This window comes from Arvicola amphibius, chromosome 13, assembly GCF_903992535.2.
Source record: "Arvicola amphibius chromosome 13, mArvAmp1.2, whole genome shotgun sequence".
Taxonomy (NCBI): domain Eukaryota; kingdom Metazoa; phylum Chordata; class Mammalia; order Rodentia; family Cricetidae; genus Arvicola; species Arvicola amphibius.
This window is the reverse complement of record NC_052059.1, coordinates 64,179,803-64,206,361: the sequence shown is the minus strand read 5'-3', so window position 1 is coordinate 64,206,361 and position 26,559 is coordinate 64,179,803. Positions and strand designations below refer to the sequence as shown.

Here is a 26,559-nt window from a genome sequence, read left to right as displayed (position 1 = left end):
GTAATATCTCCATCTCTAGGATTTCGTCAGAGGCTGTTTCATTTGCTAATGGTTCTTCATTCCTAGAAAACACAATCAGAGCGGTTCCACTTGAGACGGTTTAAAATAACAGGAGAAGATGCGTGCGTGTTCTCACCAGCCAGGCAGAGTCCCGACAGCTGGCGTCTCACCAGTCCAGTGTTGCTCCCCTCAGCCAGGGCTTTCCTGCGCTGGCTGTCGAAGTGTCTCCGACGCCTCAGATCCCTGCCACTTCCTTTATTAAAATCCTGGAGGGATTGGCAGTGTGTTCCGTGAGACTAACTCCTGTTCCTGAAATGGTTGCCCGGGCCTCATGAAAATATGCCCCACAAGTTGTCAAACAAGGCCCCGAGTTTCCAGTGGTTGCGTGGCTGTTGAGTTGTGGGTCCGCAGTGTAATTCTGGGGAGATGGCGGATATTAACACTGGAATTACCACCCAAGAGCAGAGACTCGTGGTCCCCGTCAGAGATACATGCTGGGACTCTCATCCTAATAGAGGATGTATTTTGCATGCATGCCAATAGAATTGCTGAATAATTTCTGCATAAGCCATGTTCCTGTAATTATCATCCCATCACAATCCAGACAGCTTCGCTGTTGGTGTCTGTGTCTTGGTACTGTGCTAAGAACTGTAGGTACTTGATTTTACTTAATCAGTTTGATAGGAACTTTGAGCATTTACTGTGTCTTAAATCTTCTAGTAGGTACTGGGTATGTTTCGTTCAGTGTCCTTTAGGGATTTGTAACTTAGTGAGACGTTCCAGCAAGCCATCGGCCCGATTAGAATCTGGTATCCTTCGGGTATTTGAGGAACAGGAACCGACGTTGATGGTAGATACATTTTCTGTTAGCAGACTCTTTGTACAGAACCTCAATTATATCTAACTCCAATAGGGACATGGGTTGTGAAATTGCTGGTTAGACCGGAGCTCCATCGCTGTAGTCAGGAATTCAGTGCCAGCTAACGACTAAAAGGACGTAGAACCGTGAAGACAACCAAGGCCTGTCTGTGTGGCCAGAAGGTAACAAGGCCTAAGCTGGCAGAGATTCCAAGCACAGAGTGACACCTCTCACCAGTAGTGTGGCCCTGGGTGCCTTTGGCTTTCTGGGGACCATGAAATCATGCCTTCTTTCTTATGGATGCTGCAACTTTATCCAGCTGGCAGTCAGATTAGCTGTCAGGCATTCAGACTGAACCCAGAAGGCAAATAGAAAGCCATCCTTATCTAGGTATGCAGGCAATAAAAGCCAGGCAAATGCTCTTGCATATCAGACATGATGGCGACATTCAAAGAAGTGTATTATCAGGTGACATCAGCCAGAGTGATGGAAGGGACTTCACAGTTTAGGGTCAGTCTGGTAAGCAAAGAACAAGTCCTGGCAAGCATGCACAGGAGAGGGGACTTGAAGAGTCTAGAACCCTCACTCACCTCAGTGTGCAGGTGCCGTGGACATGGCCCTGAGAGCACACGGCCTCCAGGCAGGAGGTAGAGAGCCCTTTCCAAAGGTGGCATCCACACCAGTAAAGTGAGTTTAAGGGGGAGGAAGTGGGGCAGGGATGTGACAGTCCACATAGGCATAGACAGACCTCTCCAAAATTCAAAGTATTTCCCTCTGACTATAAGGTGTGAGAGACAGATGCCATTAGGATATGACTGCATTGCTGTTTTCTGTGTTGACATTTGCACTAATGGTTCAAGAGCAGTGGTGGGGAAAGCTGGCATTTTAGCATGAGTCAGTGCAGTAGTTCACAGCTGACGTCATTGTGCTCCTCGTCGGCACAGAATGCATGCAGTTTTAAAAATTCACTTTCACCTGTCAAAGCAGAAAACGTTCTTTAAAATGACCCTTTCCGCCTTGAGTCTGCATGTCTTCACGTTAGTCGGAATGACGTGAGGAGTGTGTCCATAGAGCGTGTGTCAGCAGTTGTTTTGGGAAGAACATTTCTGCAGACTTGCGAACTGGGTGGACAGTTTTCCTAGAAAGGTAATTTTACCTTAAGGAACGTGTAGAAGCATGTTTTTGCCACGTGACTGGCAGCCATTTTCTGAAAGTGTCAGTAGGAAGTGTGTTATCAAGTTCTCATGCAAGATGAGGATTTTAGGAAACTCGCATCTGTAACTGAGACTTGACAGTTCCCAGTGCTTTCCAACTGGAAAGTCAGCACAGCGGTTAAAAATGCATGCTTCTGTTGCAGAAGACCCGAATTTGATTCCCAGCACCCGTATGTGGTAATCTCTAACCCTCTTCTGGCTTTCACAGGCACCCATACTGATGCATCCATGCAAATGCATACATTCACAAAAACAGTTTTTTAAATTAATATTTTTTTCTGCTGAGCTTAGTGGTGATATCAGTGTACGTGGGATTTTCATCTGTATGGGACATCTGTGTCAACATTTCAAAGCTCTGCGTGACTCAGTGAATTGAATGTCCCAAATGATCAACACAAGATGTTACAGGATCATGGTTTAGGTTTTGTTGTTGTTGTTGTTGTTGTTGCTGATGCTGAGATTAACAACAACAAAAAAAAACAAACAACAGCAGCAAAAACCCTGATAAAAGCAATTCTGAAGGATTAGGGTTGATTTCTGTACAATCAGGTTACAGCCCATCATTTCAGGGAAGGCAGTGTGGGCACCTGAACCCAAACTCAGGCCCTGCTTCCACCATCAGTGGAAGGGTCTTGGCACATCAATTCATGTAATCAGGACAGTCCTTCAAAGACATCCCCATAGGGCGAGCTGGTCTAGACAACCTCTCACTGAGATTTTCTTTCAGTTAGTTTTATATTCTGTCAAATTAATACTTAAAGTAACCACTGCACAGTTATAGTTAAAAGGTAACTCACTATATCAGTTAGAGTAAGAAGAGCATTGGATATCGTTTCAGATCTCACATTACACCTAACCTCTAGGAAACAACCCATTCTCAAATTTGAGGAAGTTATCGTATAGATGTCTGCCGTTAGCTGCGGTGCTGTGAAAGCAGCCGCCCACCTCCGAGCCACACATCCAAGTGAGGCTGCATTTCCTCATAGACTTAGACCAGATCAATGCCCAGCCAAGCATGCAGATTTGCAAAATATAAAGCAGTGGCATGCTTCCCAGTACATTGCATGTTCATGTTGTGGAATGCAGGATTTTGTTCATAAAGTGTTTTGTAGTGATGTCATTTTAAAGTGAGCTAATGTTATTTAATTTTTTTAACTTCAACATTTGATAGGGTAAACATTTGCAGATAGAACACATAAAAAAGCCTTTTGAAATAGAGAGCGAGTGTGGGGGGGGGATGGACTTTGAGATACTGTTTCAGACCTAAGAATCTGAATATGTAAAATGGAAAGGGTTCAATACCAGGAATTGGATGCCTGCCAGAGCATTTGAGAAGCTGGAGGGGAAGAGACCAGGGTAAGCCCTCGCTAACTCAGCCTGCGCACTGGCTTCGAGTTGCTCAGGAGGATGCTGCTGTAAGTCAGGAGTCAGGAGCTGCAGTGTGCCCCCAGTGACTTGTGCTGCATGAGGGGAAGGGAGAGATGGGGCAGCTGAGCGAACACACCCCAAGACTAGATCCTGGGTCTGGAGAAATGAAACAAGAGGTCTTGACTGGGGAAATCTCTATTTGGGCAGTAGATTAGATATTTTCATATTAATGTTGAATTTCTGTGCTCTTGTTTCTGTTTTTATTGGGTTGATTTGTTTGTTTGTTTTTGAGAGGGGGTTTTGATTTTTAGACTAGTCTGACCTCAGACTTGAGATTCTTCTGCATCAGCCTTCCTAATGCTAGGATTATAGTGTCCACCATCAGACCAAGACTAATAATAGGGTAGTTATTTTTATTCTTAGAAGCAGCCATCAGTATTTAGGAGTAAAATGTCACACCACCGAAAAAGAAAATATGAGCATATACAAAGTGCGAAGACACGATGAGATGTTCAGTTGGTAAACCTAGCTAAGGGTCCACCAGATTCATGGTGGTGTTCTTAAAATCTTGTGGTCCCAGGGTTCTCAAAATGAATGTCTGGCAGACACATAATACCAAGATGAGAACAAATGAATCAAGAGTTTGGAAAGTGGAAATTTAAATACTTTGTGGAATAGAGAGGGGTGGAGAATAGAATGGAAAACAAAGTAATGTATTAAACATTCCTTAATGACCTTCAGCCACACTCATGGGTTAGTGCATCTCAACCTCACAGAGCACAGAGGCCCACAGCCTGCCATGTGGAGACCGTGAGACACTGAGTGCTCAGCGCTGAGTGGCACACCTGTATCGTGCCCCTTCTTCCCCAGATCTGGGGGCAGCCTCAGATTAGTGAGCTAGAGAGAGTGACAAAGCAGGGCAGTTGAACCTAGGGACTCACAGAGATTGTGACAGCGTGCACAGGACCTGTGGAAGGCTGAGAAGCCCAGCTGAGAACTGTCGGTCATTGACGACTGCTGGGAGAGGAGAAGCTGGTTTTCTTTAGGGTGTGGCCCAGGCAGGGAACATGCTCCATTGATGGCCACACACCTAAAGAGTTTATGGAAGTACTATTTTTTGTTTGATTTTGTTTTTGTTTTTTTTTAGACAGGGTTTCTCTGTGTAACCCTGGATGTCTTGGAACTCACTCTGTAGACCAGTCTGGCCTGGCTGCCTCTGCCTCCCAAATGCTGGGATTAAAGGCATGTGCCACCACCGCCTGGCTTGGATAGATCTTTTAACAGCAGGAAAAGCCTTGTCTCCAGGAACACAACTGAACGGTGTTTTTAAAATTGGGCCTGAGTTCCCCTACCCCACCCCCATTCAGAATGTATTTCCTGTCAGACTGCCAGTGAATATGGGGATAAACCAAGCCTGCCTTCATACACGAGGGCAGGAGAAAGGGTCCTCGGATCTTTGCTCTCTCCGAAGTTACCAGAAGATGGATTTTTATCCACAGGAGGAAGTAAATAGGTGTGCCTTGGGTCCAGGAACTAATCCCACAGAGCGGGAGCGGGAGCGGGGAGATTGTGATGAAGATGAGGAGAACCAGGGTGGCAGCTGGCCAGAGGACATACTGCCGGTTAGAGCAGGTGCCTGATGTTTTGTTTGCAAGGGGGAATTCAAAACCAAACACACCCAGCAGAATGGTGGTTTTGAATCGTCTTATGACTGACCGTATTAGGAGATTTATACTTTTAAAGAGAGTCAGGATTATTTGATACAAAACAAATCGAAAGCTAGTAAAACTCCAGGGAAAACTAATAATTGAGTAGAAAAATTTAATCATTATTCACCGCAGGACTTGGCTTTGAGCACCATTAATATAATAAAAAGCAAAGCCATGATGGGTCCTGATTTACCCAGAAACTGCACAGCACAAACCCATTGGAAGAGTCAAAGAAGAGTGTGTGTGGTGTTGGGGGTGGAGCACAGAGGAGGGGGAGGAGCAAATGGTCAAGCAGGGGACACAGTCGGTAAGCTGCTCTGTCTAGGAACACAGAAGTAATTAGCAGAAGCAGCAGCTGCGGGAGATAAGATTGGATTTCTCTAAGGACAAAATTGGTTTTGAAGTAAAGGTGGATCCAGCTTTTGTGTTTGACCTTTAGCCTGTGGGATAATTTGATTTTCCTAAGCTTCAAACTCTTGTAGCCATTTGTGATCTTTTTTTGCTTTGTTTCTGAGGTGGGGATTTCAGTATGCAACCAGTGTTGACCTCCATGGCCCAAATCCTGCCTGAGCCTCCCTAGTGCTAGGATTGCATGTACCACACCAGGCCCGTGTGTGTGCATGCACACCAGACATAGATGGCGGCTATCCTCCTCAATCACTCTCTACCTTATTTTTGAGAAGCATTGCTCACAGAACCTGGAACTCATTGGTTGGCCTAGGCTGGGTAGCTGGATCCACCTGTCGCCACCTCCCTAGCACCGAGGTCACAGGCCTGCATCTCGCTGTGCCATACCCTGCTTCATGGGGTCTGGGGTCAGAGCTCATCCAGGCCCTCATGCTCATGGGGGAAGCACTTCCCAACCGAGCCCCTGTCACAGCCTCTCCCCCGCTGGATCCCCTCAGTACAGCAGCTGAGAAGGCCATAGTAGGGCAGTGATGGACCCTCCAGTGCTTGGCAGGGCAGGAATCGATGCTCTGGTGCTGGGTAGGGCAGCGATGGATGCTCTGGTCAGTGATGGGTCCTCCTGGTGCCGGGTAGGGCAGTGATGGACGCTCCGGTCAGTAATGGGCGCTCTGGTCAGTGATGGACGCTCTGGTGCCGGGTAGAGCAGCGATGGACACTCCGGTGCTGGGTAGGCCTCTGAGCCGAGGTGCTCGGCTTTGTTGAATGGTCTGTCGCTTGAGAAGCCATCTCTGGCCTTGCCACTCTGACTCCACACGGAGGCTGTGTTCAGAGTCCGTAGGTGCTTCTCACAAAGGCATCTCTTAGGAAGCCTCTTGCCTTTTGTGTTGTACATATTTTCAGGTAAAATCAATGCTGTTAGCGCAGAGAACATGCTATCTGTATTTGCGGCTCCAATTGTGGTCCTCAGAATTGAAGTAGAAATCCTAACTGCAGGGTGTAAATAGAAGAGTACATGTAAATAGGAAGACATATGGCAGAGCAAAGCTAGAGAAGCTTTGTTACAGTGTTAAATGTGTATTGTTTTGTATTTATTTTCCATGGGCAGGGTTGCCAGATGACTGAATTCCAAACCAGCAGTAGGGTAAAATGTTTCCTTAGTGTTTTTCATTATAGATGTAGCTTGGTTACTCCTTTTTCCTGGGTACTGGGGATCAAATATGGATTCTTGCAAATTTTATACAGTGTCCCAATGAACTTCAAACCACATTCCTCCTTTTTATGGGGGAAGAAAGTCCATGCAGTCCAAACTAAAATCCCTGCCATCGGCTCTCTTCTAGGAAGAGATGCTTAGTGCTGGGGAGCACTAACGTCAGAGACCTAGAGTCAGCTAGCAGGCTGGACCTCATCTGTCAGAGAGAGCCGCGAGCCTGGGCCAGGAGCCCTTTGTGCTGTGCAGAGGACCACATGCTGGAGAACTAGATAGCAGTAAATACCACCCAAGAACAAGAGAAGATGGGCTGAGAAGCAGGGCAGAAACTTGTGTCCCAAGCCAGCTCGGGGCAGTGTCTGGAGTCTGGTACATCCACTTTCTGACTGCTCGCTCCTCAGCGGGACTGATTTGCTTGCTTTTCATAGCTGCTCTGTTGGCACTTTCATCATTGTGAAAAGTGTTACTGCTCCTGCCAGGCCCAACTTGCGGTAAATCCCGCACCCTAGAAGCACCAACCCGGATACCGTCTGCCCCAGGCACTCTCTCCTGTTCTTGCCCTCCCTGGCCAAGCTCCAGGTTGTACAAGACATAAGAAGCAGGCCAGGTGATGGTTAGAGGCGTTGTTAAGTTCACCAGAACCCCCTAGCTCTGCACTGCCCTTTGCAGGAGGAGCTGCTGACCTGAGGTCACAGTCTTGAGGATGTCTTCCTCAGCATCTCACCTGCCTCCTGGAGACTGGACCATGAGGCTACAGTCCAGGTCCATGCCCAGAGGCTGAGCACACCCACGCCCTGCTGGAGAGGGGAGATCTGAGCCTTAACTAAGAGAGAGTCCCAGTGAGGCCAGTGGCCAGGTGCAGCGGTAGGCCGTCTTGAGAATAGAGTAGCACACAGGCTCGGAAGGCTCCTCTTAGCTTACACCTGCCCTATGTGCCACTTTTCAGAACCTGGGATGGCAGAGACCTCTCCCAGAACTTTAGGTTGACAATCATTGCCTTATCTTTCTGATACTTTCTGCCGGTTGTGAAGGACAAATAGACATCCTTTTGTCCTTTCCTACCGTGTGTGGATGGAATCCCAGTTCTGATCATAAATTACTTGTGGGGTTGTTTTTTTGCATATTACACATACATTTTGCACAGTAGCTACCAAAGGGAACCCTGAAAGAAAATGGCTTGTTGGAAACCCAGTAAGGAGCCTATTTCCCAGGCGGGGCCAGAATAAGCATTGGCCAGCAAAGGCATGCCCACCAGCCAGTTTAGGTCGCTTTCCAGAGGGAAATCAGGCTGGTTTGCAGAGCACAAGTAGAGAAGGGGGCAGAGGCTGACACAGGATGCGGACTGCTTGTTGTTCCTAAGAAATTTGTTGAGTTGACAGAGGTCTGACTTCAGTGGCAGAGGTGTTTTCAGTGTGGAGGTGCTCTGATGTGTTGGGTGAGTTAGTAGTTCAGAAGCAGAGAGAGTTTGAGGGAGCAGGAGAGGGGCTCAGGGAGCAGTGATTGATAGTGCACAGCTCTGGCTGGTTTCCTCCCGCAGGATGTGTCAGTTCTCTGAGTGACAAACTTGACCTTATGCAGCGTTAATTTTCAGAATCGTTTACAAGGCTTGTCCTTGTGTCACTGATAAAATTCAGTAAAATTCATAGATCTAAATTGGCACCCACAGGGACATCTATTTTCTATTCCAGGCCAGGCAATTGGTCTTGAGTTCTCCTTGTGGGGAGGTCTACCACTGTGAGACGTGGAGAGAGGTGAGATTGAGGGAATGCGGAGGAGATAAGATCGTGAGCCGTGTGTGACCCCTGACGGTCACTAGAGGTGGGTTTGAGAAAGAAAATGATGCCATTTGCCTCTGAATTCATTTTTGCATGTTGGATTGTTTTAGTGAGAGAGAATATTGTACACAGTAGCCAAGAGTGGTAGAACTCACATTTATCTTCGTAGGTAGGTTATGCCTTCGTGGGAAGACTAGTCACTGCCTTCGTAGACTAGGCTTACCTTTAGTTTCTCCTCCTCTCCCTGGCTGTGCCCTGAGCAGCGTGAGTGCTAAGCAGTGGCTATCACCGCGTTGTTCTCCTGGTAGGAAGAAGCCCGTGTTTCCTGGAGGACTGGACTTGCATTCAGCTGCTTTTCCATGACAAGGCAGTCTTGGAGGGTTAAGTGGCTCAGTGGCCTCTGGCCTTAGAAGGTAGCTATATGGCCACTTTGTTGGGGGTATTTAATGCATCTTCATGTGTGAGATATTTATGCAGTGCAGAACACAGAAGCAGATCAGGAAATACTGTGGTAAGCGGGGAAGAGATGGTGTGACATTCAGGATGCTTCATGGGGTGCAAGATGCTTCGGGGAAGTAAGACAGCTCTGGGCTTGGGGGTTTCAAAGCTGAGAGAGACGGCTTGAGAGACAGGCCAGCATGGTGTCAGCTGGAGGCCAGAGTGACAGTGGCAGGCAGTGTCTTGCTGGCTCGTGGTTTGCTGTGTTTCCCTTGCACTTACATGTGCATTAATAGTCACATACACAGTCAGCTGATGATTTCAGAAGGTGTTTCCGTGGTTACTATCAGCTTCATACTGAAACTTCAAGATGCCGGGGCCTGCGATTCCTGAATCAGTCCGTCACAGTCTCACTTGGCACCGTGGGTTTACGCGTATGTGTTTGCATGATTGCTCTTGTGCCTGTAGAGGCTTGAGGTCAGCTTGAGCTGTCTTCCTCGGTCATTCTGCTTTCATTTGCTGAGATGGGGGCTCCAGTGAGCCTGGAGCTTCTGAATGGCCTAGACTAGCTGGCCAGCAACCCCGGGCTTCTCCCGTCGGCTTCTCTAGCCCTGGGGTTGTAGATGTACATCATTTTGCCTGGCTTTTCATATGGACATGGGATCAAACCCAAGCCCTCAGTCTTATACACCAGCCACTTTACCAACTGAGCCTCCTCCCCGTTTATAGCTTTAAAATACAACACACACACACACACGCACGCACGCACGCACGCACGCACGCACGCACGCACATAAAACTAAAAAAAGTGACTGGAAAGAAACAGACCGGTTGCTGGAACTTCACTTTCAATGTTATGCTTTAGCATTATTTCAGCTGAACGGAATGATTTAATAGAAGAGCACAGGAGTTAAGGATGGTATTATTTTCAAAATTAACTGAGTCTTAAGACTTAGCCTTGAAATACAGCCTAGTTTTACGAATAAAAAACTTGAATTGAATTCACGGTTGCTTAATTCCTCCTGTCAGGTCTTGTCACCGTCCCCAGAGATGTGAACTGTGGGTGCCAAAGACTCACAGGCACTGGTCAGAAGAGACGCATGGTTTTGTAGTGACATACTGCTTTGGCTGGTAGGAGTCACGCAGCTTTGCTTGGTGGCCACGTCGCACATCGGGCACTTCAGACTATATGTCACATTTCTGCACGTCTTTTGTTTTTTAATTGGGACATGTAAGCCTGTACAGCTCAAGAATGTGCTTGATCTGACTTATATTCTGCAGAGATGTCATCTTTAGGTTTTCAAGGTAGTAATTAATTTTGCCTCGTTGTTTAATCAGCATTACAGAAAAGCAAACAAAAGTGTGCTGGTGCGGCTATTTTTATGTGCCTGGGAAGTAGTCCAGCTTGTTGTGGTTTAGATTCGCTTACGTGTGTGGGCGCTTGACTAGGGTGAGGTGGAGGCTATTCAGAGTCAGCTGCCTATGTGTAGTTGACATTATTCTGACTTCTTTTTTCTTTTGCTGCTTTCAAAGTGGTTGTGGAGATGTTACATTGTGTTCAGTCTTGTTCTCTGATTTCATCTCCAAGCCATTGCAAAGGACTTTATTTATTGAGCAGTAGAAGCCACACTGTTATTTTACACACACACACACACACACACACACACACACTCACACACACTCACACACATCACTTCATAGGTTGTTTTCTGCTGCAAATATAGTCATTCCTAAAGGCAGATATTTATATAATTTATTTTCGTCAGATTATAGTTCTTGATCTGGTTGTACTGTCTGAGTGTCGTGTATTTGTTGATAGCATGTATAATTGCATTTGTTTTAACCCAGTTCAGAGCTGAGGATGGAGCAGACCTTTGCAAGGAACGACTGTGTTCAGAACACAGTTGCTGTCTAGGTTCATGTTCCTGGGCCTCATTTTCTGACTCCTCTGGAAAAAGACAAATTTGGTCTCTTTACTTACCCAGCTGACAGTTGCCTCTCAGCCCAGAGCTGCCAACAGTGAGGGCTTCCCAGTGTCTCCAAGAATAATTTTGATTACCTATGTATTACTTTGAGAATTTAATAATTTCCAAGCAAGCCCTAAATGATTCATTCTTTTATAGTATCTCATTTAATTCCAGAAGTTTCTTGGTATTTTACCAGGACAGGCGAGCTCAGTTCCCAAGTACTGCAGGATCTGCTGTAGCTCTGTCTCTCGGCCACGGTGAACATGTCACAATTTTCCTTCTTGGATGACAACTGGGCAGGAACAGACTTGTTGGGTTTATATGGCAATATTTGAGATCCTACCATTCTGCACAGCACCAAAGGGGAGCGTGCATTTCACCACGGGAAAGACAACAGTTAGATCGAGGATCGAGGCAGTTTTCTCATCTCAGGGATTTTAACCTCTGGGAGACATCTGCTTCCCCATCTGTATTCCTTGTGGCTTATTTCTCCTCAGTAGGGCTGCCTCCTCCTTTTCTCTCTCACCAGCTCTTGGGGAATGCTCCTTACCAGCTAGGCATTTTCCACACAGGATTTCCTACTCAGCTGAACTTACTAAACCTTCCCATTGTAAAGATTTTGAAAATAAATCAGACTTTTTCATGAAGAAAACTGCTAAGTACTTCACGTCTAGTTAAGGGCATGGCTGGAGTTGGAACCGAGCTGTTGACCCCATCTTCAGGGTTCTAATAAACGAAGAGCCCAGTTCTGCCTTGGCAGATTAAATGCTGTGCTCAGTCATCTTCTAAAACATTTTCCTTCTGAGTATGAGCTTTGTTTGTCCAACAGCTAACAACTTTTGTATTTACAGATTTCTTTGGTGTGTGTGGGTGCTCTAGCCATTATGTAAAACTACTCATGTCTATAATAAATGTCTCAGATTGTTTGCTTTTTCCTTTGTCTTTCCTGGAACAGATTCCTTTAAAAGGAATCCATCTCAAAGATTGAAGGAAGAGGATGATTGCTTCCTCTTACACTTGGCCAGTGACACATTCAGAGACTAACTCACTTGTGTAAGTAAATGTTTCCTATCACATTGTAGATAATTTCTTGTTGCCTATTTCACCTTCAGTTGTATGAGCTTCCTGGTTCTTATTTATGCTTTCTTGCACTCTCCTGGGTCAGTGAGTGGTTCCTTCTTCCGTCTCCTTTTCTAGTAGCAATCAGAATTCTAGGAGGAGAAAATGTTCATACAAAAGCATTTTGAGTACTCTTGTCTCTTCATTTTTCATAGTTCTTCAAAAATGTCAACTTGACTAAAATCACACATTGTTTTCGGACCTCACCGATGCCAGTTTTCATGGTTTGGGTCCCACCCTTTTCTATCCTTCTGTCTGCTTGTGATAAGACAAGGTGATCCCTTTTACTTCTGAGCATCTTCTCACCCATGCCTGTCTCACCTCTCTGAGCAATGTTTCCGTCAGTCTGAAATAGGTCCTAATAGTTGGCGTCCTAAGGAAGTGAGGCTCAGGCTGTCGGACACGCCCACAGGGCCTTGTGGCCCTCCCAGGGCATTCCTGCTTATTTGTGGGTAGCACTTAACTGTCGATTGTTTTCTATTTCTGTTGTTAGCTTAGAAGCAGAAAGTTCTATGTAGGTTGATAAATTAGAAAGTAGCCTGACAGACATTTGCTTTATTCAGCTGAAGTTCCCCACCCCCCCCCCTATGTTTATAACTTGCCGTGTACACAAAGGACTTGGAGGTAGCTGACATCCTTACAGAGAATTGCCTGTTGTTTCTTTAATAGATACAGGCTCCTTAAAGACACTCAGGATTGAAAATCTCTTGCAGCTGAACAGATAATTTGAGTGTTGTGCTAACATTTTTTATTGCTTTATTAATGCTTGTCATGGGACTCGTATCCCAGGCAGCACAGGTAAACAATACATTAGCAGTAGACACGAAGGATTTTCCTGTCTCGCCGACATGCGCCTTATCTATGGGCTGCAGACGTTCAGCTCGCTCCTTCCTTCTGCTCTCTTCATAAGGCGCGGAACAAGAGACACACAGCGGACGTGTCCCAGCTGCTGATGGCTGTGGCGGCTCTGTCGCCAGCGCCAGGGTGACTGCAGTGGCTGCACTGTGGGAGGAACGCTTTAAAACTCTGCAGTTTGTAGTCGGATTAATTTCATTTGCACAACGGCGCATTGGCAGGGGTGCGTTTGCCTTTCCAACACACAGATGACAGTCTGGCTGGAAGCTAGTGTTTGGGGAAAATAACTGAAAAGAAAATGACGGTTTTGAAGAAACACAGTTATAAGACACAGCATGGATCTGTGTTTTTCTTCTGAAAAACGTGAAAGTTTTCATCCTGGAAAAACACGCCCAAAGCAAGCAGTGTGAGCAAAAGGAGATAGCACTGTAGACAGTCCTTCTACTGCGGTGTGCTGATGTGGCCAAAACCACGGAATGGAGCAGTCGTCGTGTTTGCTGCCTGGTGTTAGACTCTGTACGGATGTGACTGTGAGGACACAAAGACCAGACAAGGGGAGAAGGGAATCCGCCCGGGGCTGAAGAAGGTCATGACCTCGCCGAGGAGGCGAAAGTGGGCGCAGGATTGAGAGGAACCAGGACGGCGTGGCACCGATGGTGTGTCCTTGATGAGTGTAACCCCAAGTTCTGGAAAACGCAGGTGGCCGTCCAGTGTCGCTTCCTGTGGGCCATGAGTCACACTTCACCAATCTTTAAACCATCCGGACAGCTAGGCCCAGTCGGATGCTGTGACAGGGACAGCTGCAGCTCCTAGAGATCAAATCCTTATCTCCACCCTGGCTTGCTCAGGAGAATCTAAACCTGGAGATACTACAGGGAGCAGCGTAAAGGTGGGTGGGCCAAGGAATGAAGGGACAGGTTAGGGTGAGCTCCCAGCACAAGTGATGTGGGAATGTGGGAAAATGGGTTCACGCCTTCATGTGACTGCCCTGACCTTTCAGTGCTGATGGCAGAGTCCAAGGGCTTTGCCTTTCACCTGATGAAGCAAATAGACGCGAGAGGAGGTGCATGCATCCCTGCTCCAGATCACCCAGCCACTGTGTGCATGAGCGGTCGCTTTATTTCATGGCGCCAGTTGCAGAGACTCGTGCTTGTCAGGGCCATGTTGAAAATGAGGATTTCTCCTAGATACCTCTGTCTGATGGCCAAGATAATGTGTTCTTCCAGAACGGTGAGGACCAGGCTAAAACAAAGCCCTCCAGATGCCCACACACAGACACTGCTTTAATGAGTTCTCTCCTGTCAGTGGTCAAAGGGAAAGGCCACTGATAAGCCAGGGAAGACAGCCAGCCAGAGACCGCAAGCCTGGCCCACCCCTGGGCGCCACAACAGAGAGCAGGTGTGTGTTGGAGAGGCGGCAGAGGAAGAGGAGTGGAGCAGCTCAGGCCTTGTGGAGGGAGGGGAACTGGAGACACGATGGCCGTGAGGAACAGGCTGGCGCGAGAGGTCTGTGCTGCCCCTGAGGGTCACATCTGAGTCTGTGGTCCTGCCACATCTGGGTTCTGTGTTGATGCCTGAAGCCTGTGTTACAATCAAGGCCATAGATGCCTGTGGTTTGGACTACCACCTGAGGCCGTGCTGATGTCTCAGGGCCAAGCTGGGCTGCCTCTCCACCTCCTCGCTGGCGCTGGGAGAACTGGCCCCGCCCCTCGCTGGTCCTGGAAGAGCTAGCCCTATACCTTACCAGCTACAGCAGTGGGAGAGCTGGCCCTGCCCCTCACAGGGCAGGGGAGGTGTCCCCCCAGTCTCCACCCAGGCCCACCCCAACATCTACCCCATCTATGACCTAGTGGAGCACATGAAGGGATGATAATCCTGTGGAACCACAGCCACGCGATCTCCATGACTCTGGACAACAGCAGGATACCAGAGAGGAGTCTCAGTGAGGATCCAGTATTGAAAGTGTAGCAGAAGCCAGAGGCCTTGAACCAGACCAATGATTCGTTGCAGTGAACGTTTACAAGAAAAGCTGTTTGGGCAAAAGGGTCTGCTGTGTGGCACACTGAGCTCCCAAGGCCACTGCAACAATTGCATGGCACACAGCAGTTCCCAAGGCCATTGCAGCAATTGCATGGCACACCGCAGCTCCCAAGGCCACTGCAGCAATTGAATAAGTGACGGTGGGAAGGTGGGGAGATGGAGGAGCAAAGTGGCTTTTCGTTTCTTCTTTTTTGGGGGGTGGAAGTTATAGAGTGGAAGGTGGATGTGGAAGGACTGGGAAATGAATGAGATCAGGGTGCATGAAGTGAAATTCCCTACAAATCAATAAAAAATTTTAAGGGGAAGGGGAAGAAAACTTAAGCTCCCTGAAATTCCTGGTGAGTAAGTGACTCATTGGAGATGGCTTTCATAGGCAGTGACTTGAACAGTCAGGGTTTTAAATTTTTGAATAGTTTTCAGTTTCTTTAAAAAAAAAAACAGGGTAACCTTTGTAACCTTCAGCTAACACAATTACGGCAAGCTTACCAGCCATCTCGATGACATGGGACAGCTGTAGCAGGGACAAGTAAGGTTAGCTTCGCACCTCCCACTTGTGCAGGGGTGGGGGAGCAGAGCAGTGTGGGACCGCTTCAGTAACTCACTGTGAAGGATGTGTGCCTTCTCTGCACAGTGCCGGGGCAGTCTTGTCCTTTGTGGGGCTCAGACTGCTGCTGCACAGGTTTCCACCTCTCCACCTTTATTATAAGTTGACTGAGGCCCTGCTCTGTTTTGTAGATGCTTTCTTCATCTGCGTTTAATCTCTATAGCAAGCTGTCCTTTTCCTTGGTCAGCGTATGTGTGACTTAGCTCAGTACATTTTGCAGCTGTGATCCATTTTTTTTTCAGATTCCAGAAGTTGTTTTGCTGGATGTAGATGAGAAGAAGCACAGTGTCCATGAAGAAGCTACCAATGTAATTATATTGTATCTTAAATGACACATGTTTACTTTCAAAAGCGTTTTGGAAGGGGTTTGTTTTGTGGGAGGATCTGTTAGTTCACAAAGATGCGGTAGGAGAGTAGGAAGCAGAAGTAACCCTAGTCTACACAAACTAAGAGATTGTGGGCAGATTGCATGAACTGATGGCACTTTTGAGACAGGGTCTCACTCCTTAACCCAGGATGACCTGGGATGCCCTGTGTGGCACTTTTTATGCAAAGCAGAACAAGGTCTCCCTTTCTAGGGTAGACAGCCTGACACCGTGACTGTGGTCTAAGGGGCCAAGAGCAGGCTGGATACAATTTTCTTGGGTATTGCAAGATACAACCTGGTCTAGCCACATGGTCGCTGAAGTGTGTGTGTGGATGTGGGGAGGATGGAAAGGGAATGGTGGGAGAATCGAGATACGGATGAGAAGGCGTGAATGAAGGAGCAGGCAGCAGCCCTGGGCACAGTGTTGGAGCACGAGTGGGAAAACACGAGCTTACTGTAGTGTTGGGAGGGACGGAGAGTAACTGCATCTGGCCCCGTGCTGACTCCTTTCCCGTTAGAGCCTGTGGCCAGAGCCCGAAGGAAAGGAGGGTTCTGCACATGGCAGGCAAGTTACACTGCTCCTACTGCCACTGCTGCTGTCAAGGGCAATTGCTTTTCCTCCACCACAGCTCTTTTAACTAATTCTATTTCTGTGGCTGCAGTGTTTGAATACAGTTGAAGATAGGGCTTGTTTGTAAGGGGTGGAGCACATTCTCAGGCAAAGGAATTAGTGACATGGGAGAGTCAATTGAATGGCTCTAGCTCCTGGATTCCCTGCCTTGGGTCACGTGGGCAGCTCTCCAAAACAAGCCTTTCTGTGCCATGCTGTCCTTCGGCCCACTGGTGGTGAGCACTCCCCCTTGCTACCCCTGATATTCTGATAGTCTGTGGATTACAGATGTGCAGAGGAAGGCCAAGAGGATGGGTCGGTGCAGCCTTAATAAGAGCAGAAGATGGCAGCAGATGTGGATTGGGTGCAGAAAAGACTCTAGCTTTTTTTTCAATGGTAGAGTCAAGAAACACCCCTTTATTTTTCTTTTTTTAAAAATATTTATTTATTTATTTATTTATTTATTTATTTATTTATGTATTATGTATACAATATTCTGTCTGTGTGTGCCTTCAGGCCAGAAGAGGGCACCAGATCTCATTACAGATGGTTGTGAGCCACCATGTGGTTGCTGGGAATTGAACTCAGGATCTCTGGAAGAGCAGGCAATGCTCTTAATCTCTGAGCCATCTCTCCAGCCCAAGACTCTAGCTTTAAAAGAACCTATTGCTTATGATAATTGTTGTCTTAGGGTTTCTACTGCTGTGAAGAGAAATACCATGACCACAACAATTCTTACATAGGAAAACATTTCATTGGGGCTACCTTACAGTTCAGAGGTTTTGTCCATTATCTTCCTGGTGAGAAGCATGGCGGCATGCAGGCAGACACGGTGCTGGAGAAGGGGCTGAGAGTCCTACATCTCGAGTTGCAGGCAGCAGAAGCAGCTGTGCCTCACACTGGGCATAGCCTGAGCAAAGGAGACCTCAGAGCCCACCCTCACAGTGACACTTCCTCCAAGACCACATCTCCTAATAGTGCCACTCCCTGTGGGGGCCATTTTCTTTCAAACCACCACATTCATTATTATTTTTGACAAGGATACTTGTCCTGGATATTTCCCTTCTTTGATACTAGAAAACATTTGGACCACTTATTAACTTTATCAAGGGTCAGATAACAGATACTATGTTCTAAGTAACTTTCTGAAAGTATGTAAAACAAAAAAAACCCCACTTTTTTCTGCACTTCCCTTTGATTTTTTTAATTTCAAAATTCAAATGTTGGGTGTTTTGCCAATGTGTATGACATGCATGCTTGATGCCCTCAGAGGCCAGAAAAGGGCATAGGATCTCCTTGAAGATACAGATGGCTGGGCGCCATGTATGTGCTGGGAACCACTGCCATGCTCTCTAGAAGGACAGCCAGTGCTGTTAACCACTGAGCCATCTCTTCAGCTCCTGCATTTGTCTTATATTGACATCCTTTTGTTCTAATTTCACAAGATTCAAATGCCACTTGCTAAGATTTTAGGCAGCTTGTGTTACATAAAACCTGCTGTCCTCCAGCCCAGCATGCTGTTCTGCAGATGTAAAGATAGGAGGGCAGTGGCCAGCGCACTTCACACTGTTCCTTAGAGTGAGTGATTTCCTAGCCTGCCAAATAATGGGCAGTATGGAAATTCCTTCTGTGGACATAGGGTGAACATAGATTTCAAGAGGGGAGTGGGCGGGAGATTGATGAAAGTGTGTGCACTTCCAAAAGTTCTGGTTAAGAAAACCCAGCAGGGTCAGAGATGCCAGAGCAAAACCTAGATTGTTCCATGTTTATTTGATTGGCTGACCTGAGTGGGAGGCGTCAGTGATACTTGCTTCAGGAAAATGATCTCCCGTTGTTTGTTATCCTGAGACCTGTGATCTCAGCTCAAGACAACACAGCTTCTGTCGTGGACTTCCTAACGCTGCCTGTAATCTCATGGCTGCTGTGCGATGTCTGTGACCCAACACTTTAGTAGGATGGGGTCTCCAGCTCGGAAAGTCACAGCTTTGGAAAAGCTCGTTCAGTAGTGTTCTCTGTGCTTGACCTTGCAGTCATCTAGTGAGTGGGACTGCAGTGCAGTGGAAGGGGATTTGAACCTCTCCTAATGCTGTTTTGTCAGGCTTTTGTTTTCCCTTTGAATATGCACACATGTTAAATCTCTCTCCATTCCATCAGTTCTGCTCCTTTAGAGAACCCTGACAAGTATAGTGATTAGCTCAGAAAAGCAATTCAAAGTTTAAACAGTGTGTTTTCCTTGCAGTGTTTAAGTTCTGATTGTACACTTGGAAGGAGGTGTTCTGTACCTTTGTTCAGAGCTTATATAACAAGGAACTCACTACTTAAATGGATATGTGAGACACAAATGTGAACGCGTAAATTATAGTTGAGGGCAAACATGAAGACTGGGCTCCCCTACCCCCATCTTTCCTGGGCCCCCCAAGTTTCTCTGTACACTCCTGACCTGGTGCCAACTATATTGCCATATAATAATTACTCGTTTGCCAATCAGGTTCCCTCTCCATGTGCTGCCTGCTTTCAAGGTCTTGTCTCCAAGGTGCGTGTGTTCACAGAGCCTGGCATAACACTGGTTGCTCACTGTATAGAGAATAAGTAGATAGATTCATACACGCACGTAAAGTCAGTTTGATAGGATGACCTTTGAGAGTGAGGTCGGATCCTAGGAAGTCAGGAAAGGAAATGGCTAGTCCAACTGCTCACAGCAGTGGTAGATTGACAGATGGCTACGTAGACAGACTGGGGCAGGCACAAGAGTGTGTAGTAGTCTGGGAGCAGGTCAGAGAGGAGGTACCCTGCTCAGAAATGTAGGCATCTGAGTACTCTAGCTTAGCACTGGCTATGGAATGAGTGGCAGTGACCACAGTGCTGTAGGACTATCTATCATCAAAGGAGGCAGAGGTGAGAGGGAAGCTTGGAACTTCCGGAATGAGTGAGGCACAGAATCATAAACTGGTTGAGTGCTTTCCGGTGCTGACCTGTGTTAGCTGTGAATTAGGAAGGCATAGGAAAAAGGGACTGGGAAGGGCTATGAACCCTACAATATTGCCATTTCAGGAGAGATCGCCCTCTGAGTTTTGCACATGCATACCTGGTCCTGACCCATGCAGCACAGCCTGTTAGGCATCCCTTGCTGACCACCCGACTTACTGATTACATGGTCATTTGGGACAAAGAGGTGTTTTGATCCCTTCTGCTAGCCATAAATGGCACACAGACACGATAACAAGACACTGTGCTTTTTTTCTTTTTTTCCTAAACCACTTGGCTGGCTATCAAAGTGTATTTGTAAATAAATATACAGGTGCTTAAACATCCCTAAAATCCTAAGAAATGCTACATACCTGTATTAAGATCTTAGTGAATCTTAAGACTTCCTTCCTACACTTGACTGTCTCCCAGATGTAGATATGTTGATACTCATGTTAAGGTTATGAAACATGTTTCTGGCTGTGCCCTTTAACTTGTTTCTCTGAAGAAATTTCTCTGGGTTATCTATTAGGGTGAAAAGGGTTTTGTTTGTTTGGGCACAGTTGTCTGCTCTGACGTGCTCTTCGTGGGTGTTCTGGGGTGCCTTTGGGGGTGTTTAGTGAACTGCTCATACCTTTGAAGACTCACGCTTTGTTAAAATGATACTCTGCTAACATACACTTCACAACAGACTCCTAGTCTTCGAGTTTGCTTTGCCTTCTGTTTTGGTGCCAGTGGGTTTCTCCTTCCTCCTCTCCTGTCTTTCTGTCTGCTTGATGGACAAGTCGAAGAGGTTGAAGTAGAAGCAGTAGCTAGGTACCTTTTTAAGTTTGCTTAAGTCGTCTTTTAAAGGTTGGACTCTATGCTTCGACATACGTTTCCTGAGCCTTGCGGCAGTCTTCAGAGCTTGTTTTTATCACTCTGACTTCCCACCATCAGCCCTGTGAGTAATGGTGTTTAGGAGGGCTTGGACCATGAGCAACCTTTCTGAAGCAGGACGCATGGGAGGCAGTACTGGGTTCTGAATCCCTGGCCCCATCAGATACTATTTCGTTGGGTTATTGAAGCCAGTGGCATGGGAATGGTGCTGTTGCTGGGTAATTAGTGGTCTGTGCCTGTCTCTACGATAGCCTTGTGTTTCTTAAAACCTGGGTTTTGGAGCTCTTAGATTCCTGAATGTTTTGGTTGGTTGGTTGGTTGGTTGGTTGGTTGGTTGGTTGGTTGGTTGGTTGGTTGGTTGATTGATTGATTGATTGATTGACTCATTCATTCATTCATTCATTCGTAGACAGGTTCTCCGGTCACCCAGGAACCAGCCTCCAATTGCCTATGTTGCCAATGCTGTCTTTGAACGTCCGATCCTCTCGCGTTCACCTTCCAAGTGCTGGGATCTCAGGCATGCACCATCGTGCCCAGCCAGGTTTTCCTGACTTGACTGTAGCCCTAACTAGATAGACTTACAATGCCTACGTTTATGATGTAATTCTTATATTACAGACAATGAAGTTGGGGTCTAACTAATGTGTTAGTGTCTGGAACTTGCTGTGCAGGGTTATGAAGCATGTGTCTAGAGGCCTGATGCGGGAACCTGGCTGACACAAATGCTCAGCTCTGAAGATCTGAGCAAATGAAAGGGTTTCTTCAACAAACTTGAAAAAGAAACTTTTTTTTTTAAAAAAAAAAAAGAAGAGTAAGAAATTAGAAAAAATAGCAAAAACCTTGATATGATTGAATCAACTCAAGTGGTAAATTAAGCATGTTTTTTTGTTAATGATGAAAAAGCGTTTTGCATCCTTTGCTCTTGACTGCGTCAAAAAAAAGCCTGCGTGAACCCTTAGTCTCTCATCTGTTGAAGAAGACTTTGGTGCTAATATATGTTGGTGAACTGAGGCATTAAAGTATAAATTGACTACATAAAAAGAGCTAAAATAATGAAAGTCATTAGTTACTAAGCCACAAACTCTGCTCTTGCTTGGGTCCATAGAATTTCATACATTTAAAAGAGTTGTTTGGGCTGGAGAGATGGCTCAGTGGTTAAGAGCATTGCCTGCTCTTCCAAAGGTCCTGAGTTCAATTCCCAGCAACCACATGGTGGCTCACAACCATCTGTAATGAGGTCTGGTGCCCTCTTCTGGCCTTCAGGCATACACGCAGAAAGAATATTGTATACATAATAAATAAATATATATTTAAAAAAGAGTTGTTTATGTTGATTTTATACAGTCTTTGTGATTCTCATGGGATGAGGACCACACCTCACAGAAGGATCAGTTTCACCCCGCCGGACTGGAAGACTACATTTCCCAGAAACACCACAACGGACAACCACGCCTACGCAGATTCTTATATATACCAGTGTTAAATCCATCCCCCCTCTCTTTTTCTTTTCCTCCCTCCCTTGACCCGCACTGTGGAGCACCCCCTTCCCTAATAAATAATCCTCCCACGCACGTGGTCGCGTCCTGGGTCTCCCTTCCTCCGGCTCTGCGATACACCCCACGCCAAAAAGAAGAACAACAGTCTTGAAAATCTAAAAATATTTATCTAGTCTTTCTTTAGACTTATAATAGGTAAATAATCGTCAAGGCAAGAATAACTTATAGTATCTGCTCTTAAAATCTCCTCGTGCAGCTGAAATTCAGTTCAGCGTAGAGCATGTGCTTAGCACGCACAACACCCTGAGTTGATCCTGAGCACCCCAAAACTAACTAAAACCTCAGTGGGCATGCTTTGTTTTTCATTCAACCGTTATGCTTGAGTATTGCCCAGGAAACAGTCTCTGTTAAACTTCGGAGGGCTTCTGGGATTCCGGAGAGACAGACGATGTCCGTGCTGCCGTGGCGTTTATATGCTGTTGAATCTGCACTGAGAATAAATACGGCCCGCGTTAAAATACTTGATCATGAAACTGAACTGTAGCTGGTCAGTGTGACAATAACTAGGCATAGTAAATTCGAAGTTTGCAAGTGAAAGCAGGGTGTGGTGGCGCAGGTCTTTAATCCCAGCACTCGGGAGGCAGAGGCAGGCGGATCTCTGTGAGTTCAAGGCCAGCCTGGCCTACAGAGCGAGTTCCAGGACAGCCAGGGCTACATAATGAGATAATCTCGTCTCAGTGAAATAAAATAAATTCACGAGTGACAAAATTCGTTAGTGTGAAATTTTAGAACACCAAGGATAAAGGGAAGATAGTGGAATTTCCCTGGAGTAGGAAACTGTTACATTTAAAGAGCCAGGAATCAAGAAGTATCAAACCTCTCAGTAGTGAAGTTCTGCTGTTTTGTGGGACGGCGAAATAAGTAGTAGTCGATAGTTCTATACCCAGTCGAGCTACCAAGTGTGAGAGCAGAACCAAGAAGTGTTAGATCTCAGCACCGAACCATTAATTACTAGGTTATTCTCCACAGAAACAAAGGAGTAAACTTCAGGACGATAAAGGCATTATACTGGACACAAGAGATCTAATATCAGAAAATCTAATATCTAGGCATTCCAGAGTGGAAGGTAAACAAATGTCTGGGTGGTGGTTCCCAGCAGAGTCCCCCTCCATGGACAGGGAATTGCCACGTCTGGAAGGAGCAGCTGTTGGTAAGAGCCGTGGGGACAGATGGAACTCGTTCATGAACTCATGGACTTTTGTACAGAGTTGCTTTACAGTCATGTTACAAGGTTTGCTGATAAATTTGTTGTAGGAAAGTTCTAATTAATTCTGGGAGAAGTAGAGTTACCTAGAAAGGAAACGCATTGACAGCATACTGTAGACTCAACTGCACGCATTACACTCATGGTCTGAGCCATGGAAACAGTAAGTGCCAGTTGAATAGCAACCAAATATTAGGATGAGAAGGAAGGAGTCTGTGTGTGAAAGCGAGGCAAGAAGGAAATAAAACAATTTGAAAGAAGGAAGAAAATAATATGTTAGCTCCTGTGACATTAAACCAACTTGCCAAAGGAACCTGAATGATTCTTAGCACAGTGAGACTTAAGGATTAGGAGGAAAAGCCATCGACCAGTGCTGGGCTACCAATTTCTCCAGCAGACCCCATCTCAAGGGAGTGGGTGAATGGCTTTTTTGTGTACAGTGTCCCTGCTGGAGCCGCCAGAGGCTTTCCAGGAAGGACAAGCTTGCTTTAGTAGACCTCTTTAGACCTCTTTGTGGGATTCCTTGGACTATGGGATCTGTATCCATCATGCCTTTGATTTACTTTCTGGGCTTTGACCTGTATGCATCCTGTGTTCATTGAGAGGGTCACTATAAAAATAAGCCTGGTTGACCTTTAGCAAGTGATGTCATTCTTCCAGTTCGCTGTCTGTAAAATAGGTTAGCAGCACTCCTTTCTTTTTACTGTGAAGAACAATCACTGGAGATATGTGAGATTGTTCCAGGAGCTCAGTGGTTCTCAGCCTTTGGGGTGTGTATCAGATATTTACATCACGATTCATAAGCTTAGCAAAATTATAGTTAACAATGAAGTAATTTTATGATTGGGGGTCGCCACAACATAAGGACCTGTATTAAAGAGTGGCAGCATTAGGAAGGCTGAGAACCACTGCAGCAGTTCGTGATACATAGTAGGCATCTTACAGCATTAGGACGTGGTACATAGCAGGCATCTTACAGCATTAGGACGTGGTTCATAGCAGGCATCTTACAGCATTAGGACATGGTTCATAGCAGGCATCTTACAGCATTAGGACGTGGTTCATAGCAGGCATCTTACAGCATTAGGACGTGGTACGTAGTAGGCATCTTACAGCATTAGGACGTGGTACGTAGTAGGCATCTTACAGCATTAGGACTTGGTACGTACAGGCATCTTACAGCATTAGGACGTGCTTCGTAGCAGGCATCTTACAGCATTAGGACTTGGTACGTACAGGCATCTTACAGCATTAGGACGTGCTTCGTAGCAGGCATCTTACAGCATTAGGACGTGGTACATAGCAGGCATCTTACAGCATTAGGACGTGGTTCATAGCAGGCATCTTACAGCATTAGGACGTGGTTCATAGCAGGCATCTTACAGCATTAGGACATGGTACATAGTAGGCATCTTACAGCATTAGGACGTGCTTCGTAGCAGGCATCTTACAGCATTAGGACGTGGTACGTACAGGCATCTTACAGCATTAGGATGTGGTATGTAGTAGGCATCTTACAGCATTAGGACGTGGTTCATAGCAGGCATCTTACAGCATTAGGACATGGTACGTAGTAGGCATCTTACAGCATTAGGACGTGGTACGTAGTAGGCATCTTACAGCATTAGGACGTGGTTCATAGCAGGCATCTTACAGCATTAGGACGTGGTACGTAGTAGGCATCTTACAGCATTAGGACGTGGTACATACAGGCATCTTACAGCATTAGGACGTGGTACGTAGTAGGCATCTTACAGCATTAGGACGTGGTACATACAGGCATCTTACAGCATTAGGACGTGGTACATACAGGCATCTTACAGCATTAGGATGTGGTATGTAATAGGCATCTTACAGCATTAGGACGTGGTTCATAGCAGGCATCTTACAGCATTAGGACATGGTACGTAGTAGGCATCTTACAGCATTAGGACGTGGTACGTAGTAGGCATCTTACAGCATTAGGACGTGGTTCATAGCAGGCATCTTACAGCATTAGGACGTGGTACGTAGTAGGCATCTTACAGCATTAGGACGTGGTACATACAGGCATCTTACAGCATTAGGACGTGGTACGTAGTAGGCATCTTACAGCATTAGGACGTGGTACCTACAGGCATCTTACAGCATTAGGACGTGGTACGTACAGGCATCTTACAGCATTAGGACGTGGTACGTAGTAGGCGTCTTACAGCATTAGGACGTGGTTCATAGCAGGCATCTTACAGCATTAGGACGTGGTAAATAGTAGGCATCTTACAGCATTAGGACGTGGTTCATAGCAGGCATCTTACAGCATTAGGACGTGGTTCATAGCAGGCATCTTACAGCATTAGGACGTGGTACGTAGCAGGCATCTTACAGAGTGTTATTGTTTTACTTTAGTTAGCCTTTGGAGTTCTTAGAAATTGTAGGGTATTTTTTTCTTTTTTGAACTCACACAAATGCATCAATTATATAGAAGTGGTTTTTTGAAATATAAAAAGAGTAACAAAAATAAAACACTGCAGCTAAAAATAACAGACAAAAAATGGTGATGAGAAACCCAGATAATTACAGAATCTAATTCTTAATGTCCAGGGACAAGCAAATTGGACAGGTTGATAATTTCGGTGAAAAGCAGATGTGTTGCTGGGAAGTGTCACAGCGGCCCTCTGAAAGTTGGGTTTGACTTGGCAGGCAGTCTGTTTGTCCTGTCCCCAGTGCATTCTGTTATGAAACTGTCAGAGAGTGGCCTGCAACCTCAGCACCTTCATGCCAAGTAAAAAGCCTCTTGTGGAAGTGGAGTCCTCCAAACCACGTACAGAATAGGGGTGGGGATGGGGGTGGAACTGATGGGTTTTGTCACTCAGAGCCCAGATGAGGTCTGAAAGGCGTCATTTAGAGTTGGATTCCTCATGGCAGCAGCCGCTGTGCTGAAAACTTTGCAAGGTCAATCCCAGAGCTCATAGCAAACAGATTCAGAGAGTGGTACAAGCTTTCGGCAAACCCCTCGTCAAGAGCTGCAGCCGTGTGGCCCACAGTTCAGGGTGTGTGAACCCCTCAAGAGCTGCTGCCGTGTGGCCCACAGTTCAGCGTGTGTGCACCCCTCAAGAGCTGCAGCCGTGTGGCCCACAGTTCAGCGTGTGTGCACCCCTCAAGAGCTGCTGCCGTGTGGCCCACAGTTCAGGCTGTGCAGTACAGAAGAGCAACAGTGTATGAGACTTAATGTTTCATTTAAAGGTGGTTAAAACCACCAGTGTGCAGAATGAGAGTCAAGTCGTGAGCATAGTCTGGGAACACATTTGAGGGCAAGTGTTTGGTGACTTTGAATCTTTTCTGTCACTGGAAACCTCTGCTTCAGAAAGTCGGGGCTGTGGTTATTTTGTTTTTAGTTGATCTATTTTTAGATGTTGGTGCTGATGGAAAGGTTTGTAC

At 46.3% G+C, this 26,559-nt stretch overlaps 1 protein-coding gene across 2 annotated transcripts in view; it reads left to right on the top strand.

The window, feature by feature from the left end:
• Peli2 (pellino E3 ubiquitin protein ligase family member 2) overlaps positions 1-26,559 on the top strand; it is a 142,654-nt gene that overhangs the window by 79,830 nt on the left and 36,265 nt on the right. The window contains exon 3 of one of the 2 annotated variants that reach the window (XM_038310302.1): positions 15,805-15,870. The exons of the other annotated variant lie outside the window; for it this stretch is intronic. Within the exon in view, the coding sequence (XP_038166230.1) occupies positions 15,805-15,870 (66 nt within the window). The remainder of the gene's footprint in view (positions 1-15,804; positions 15,871-26,559) is intronic. 2 annotated transcript variants of the gene reach the window in all.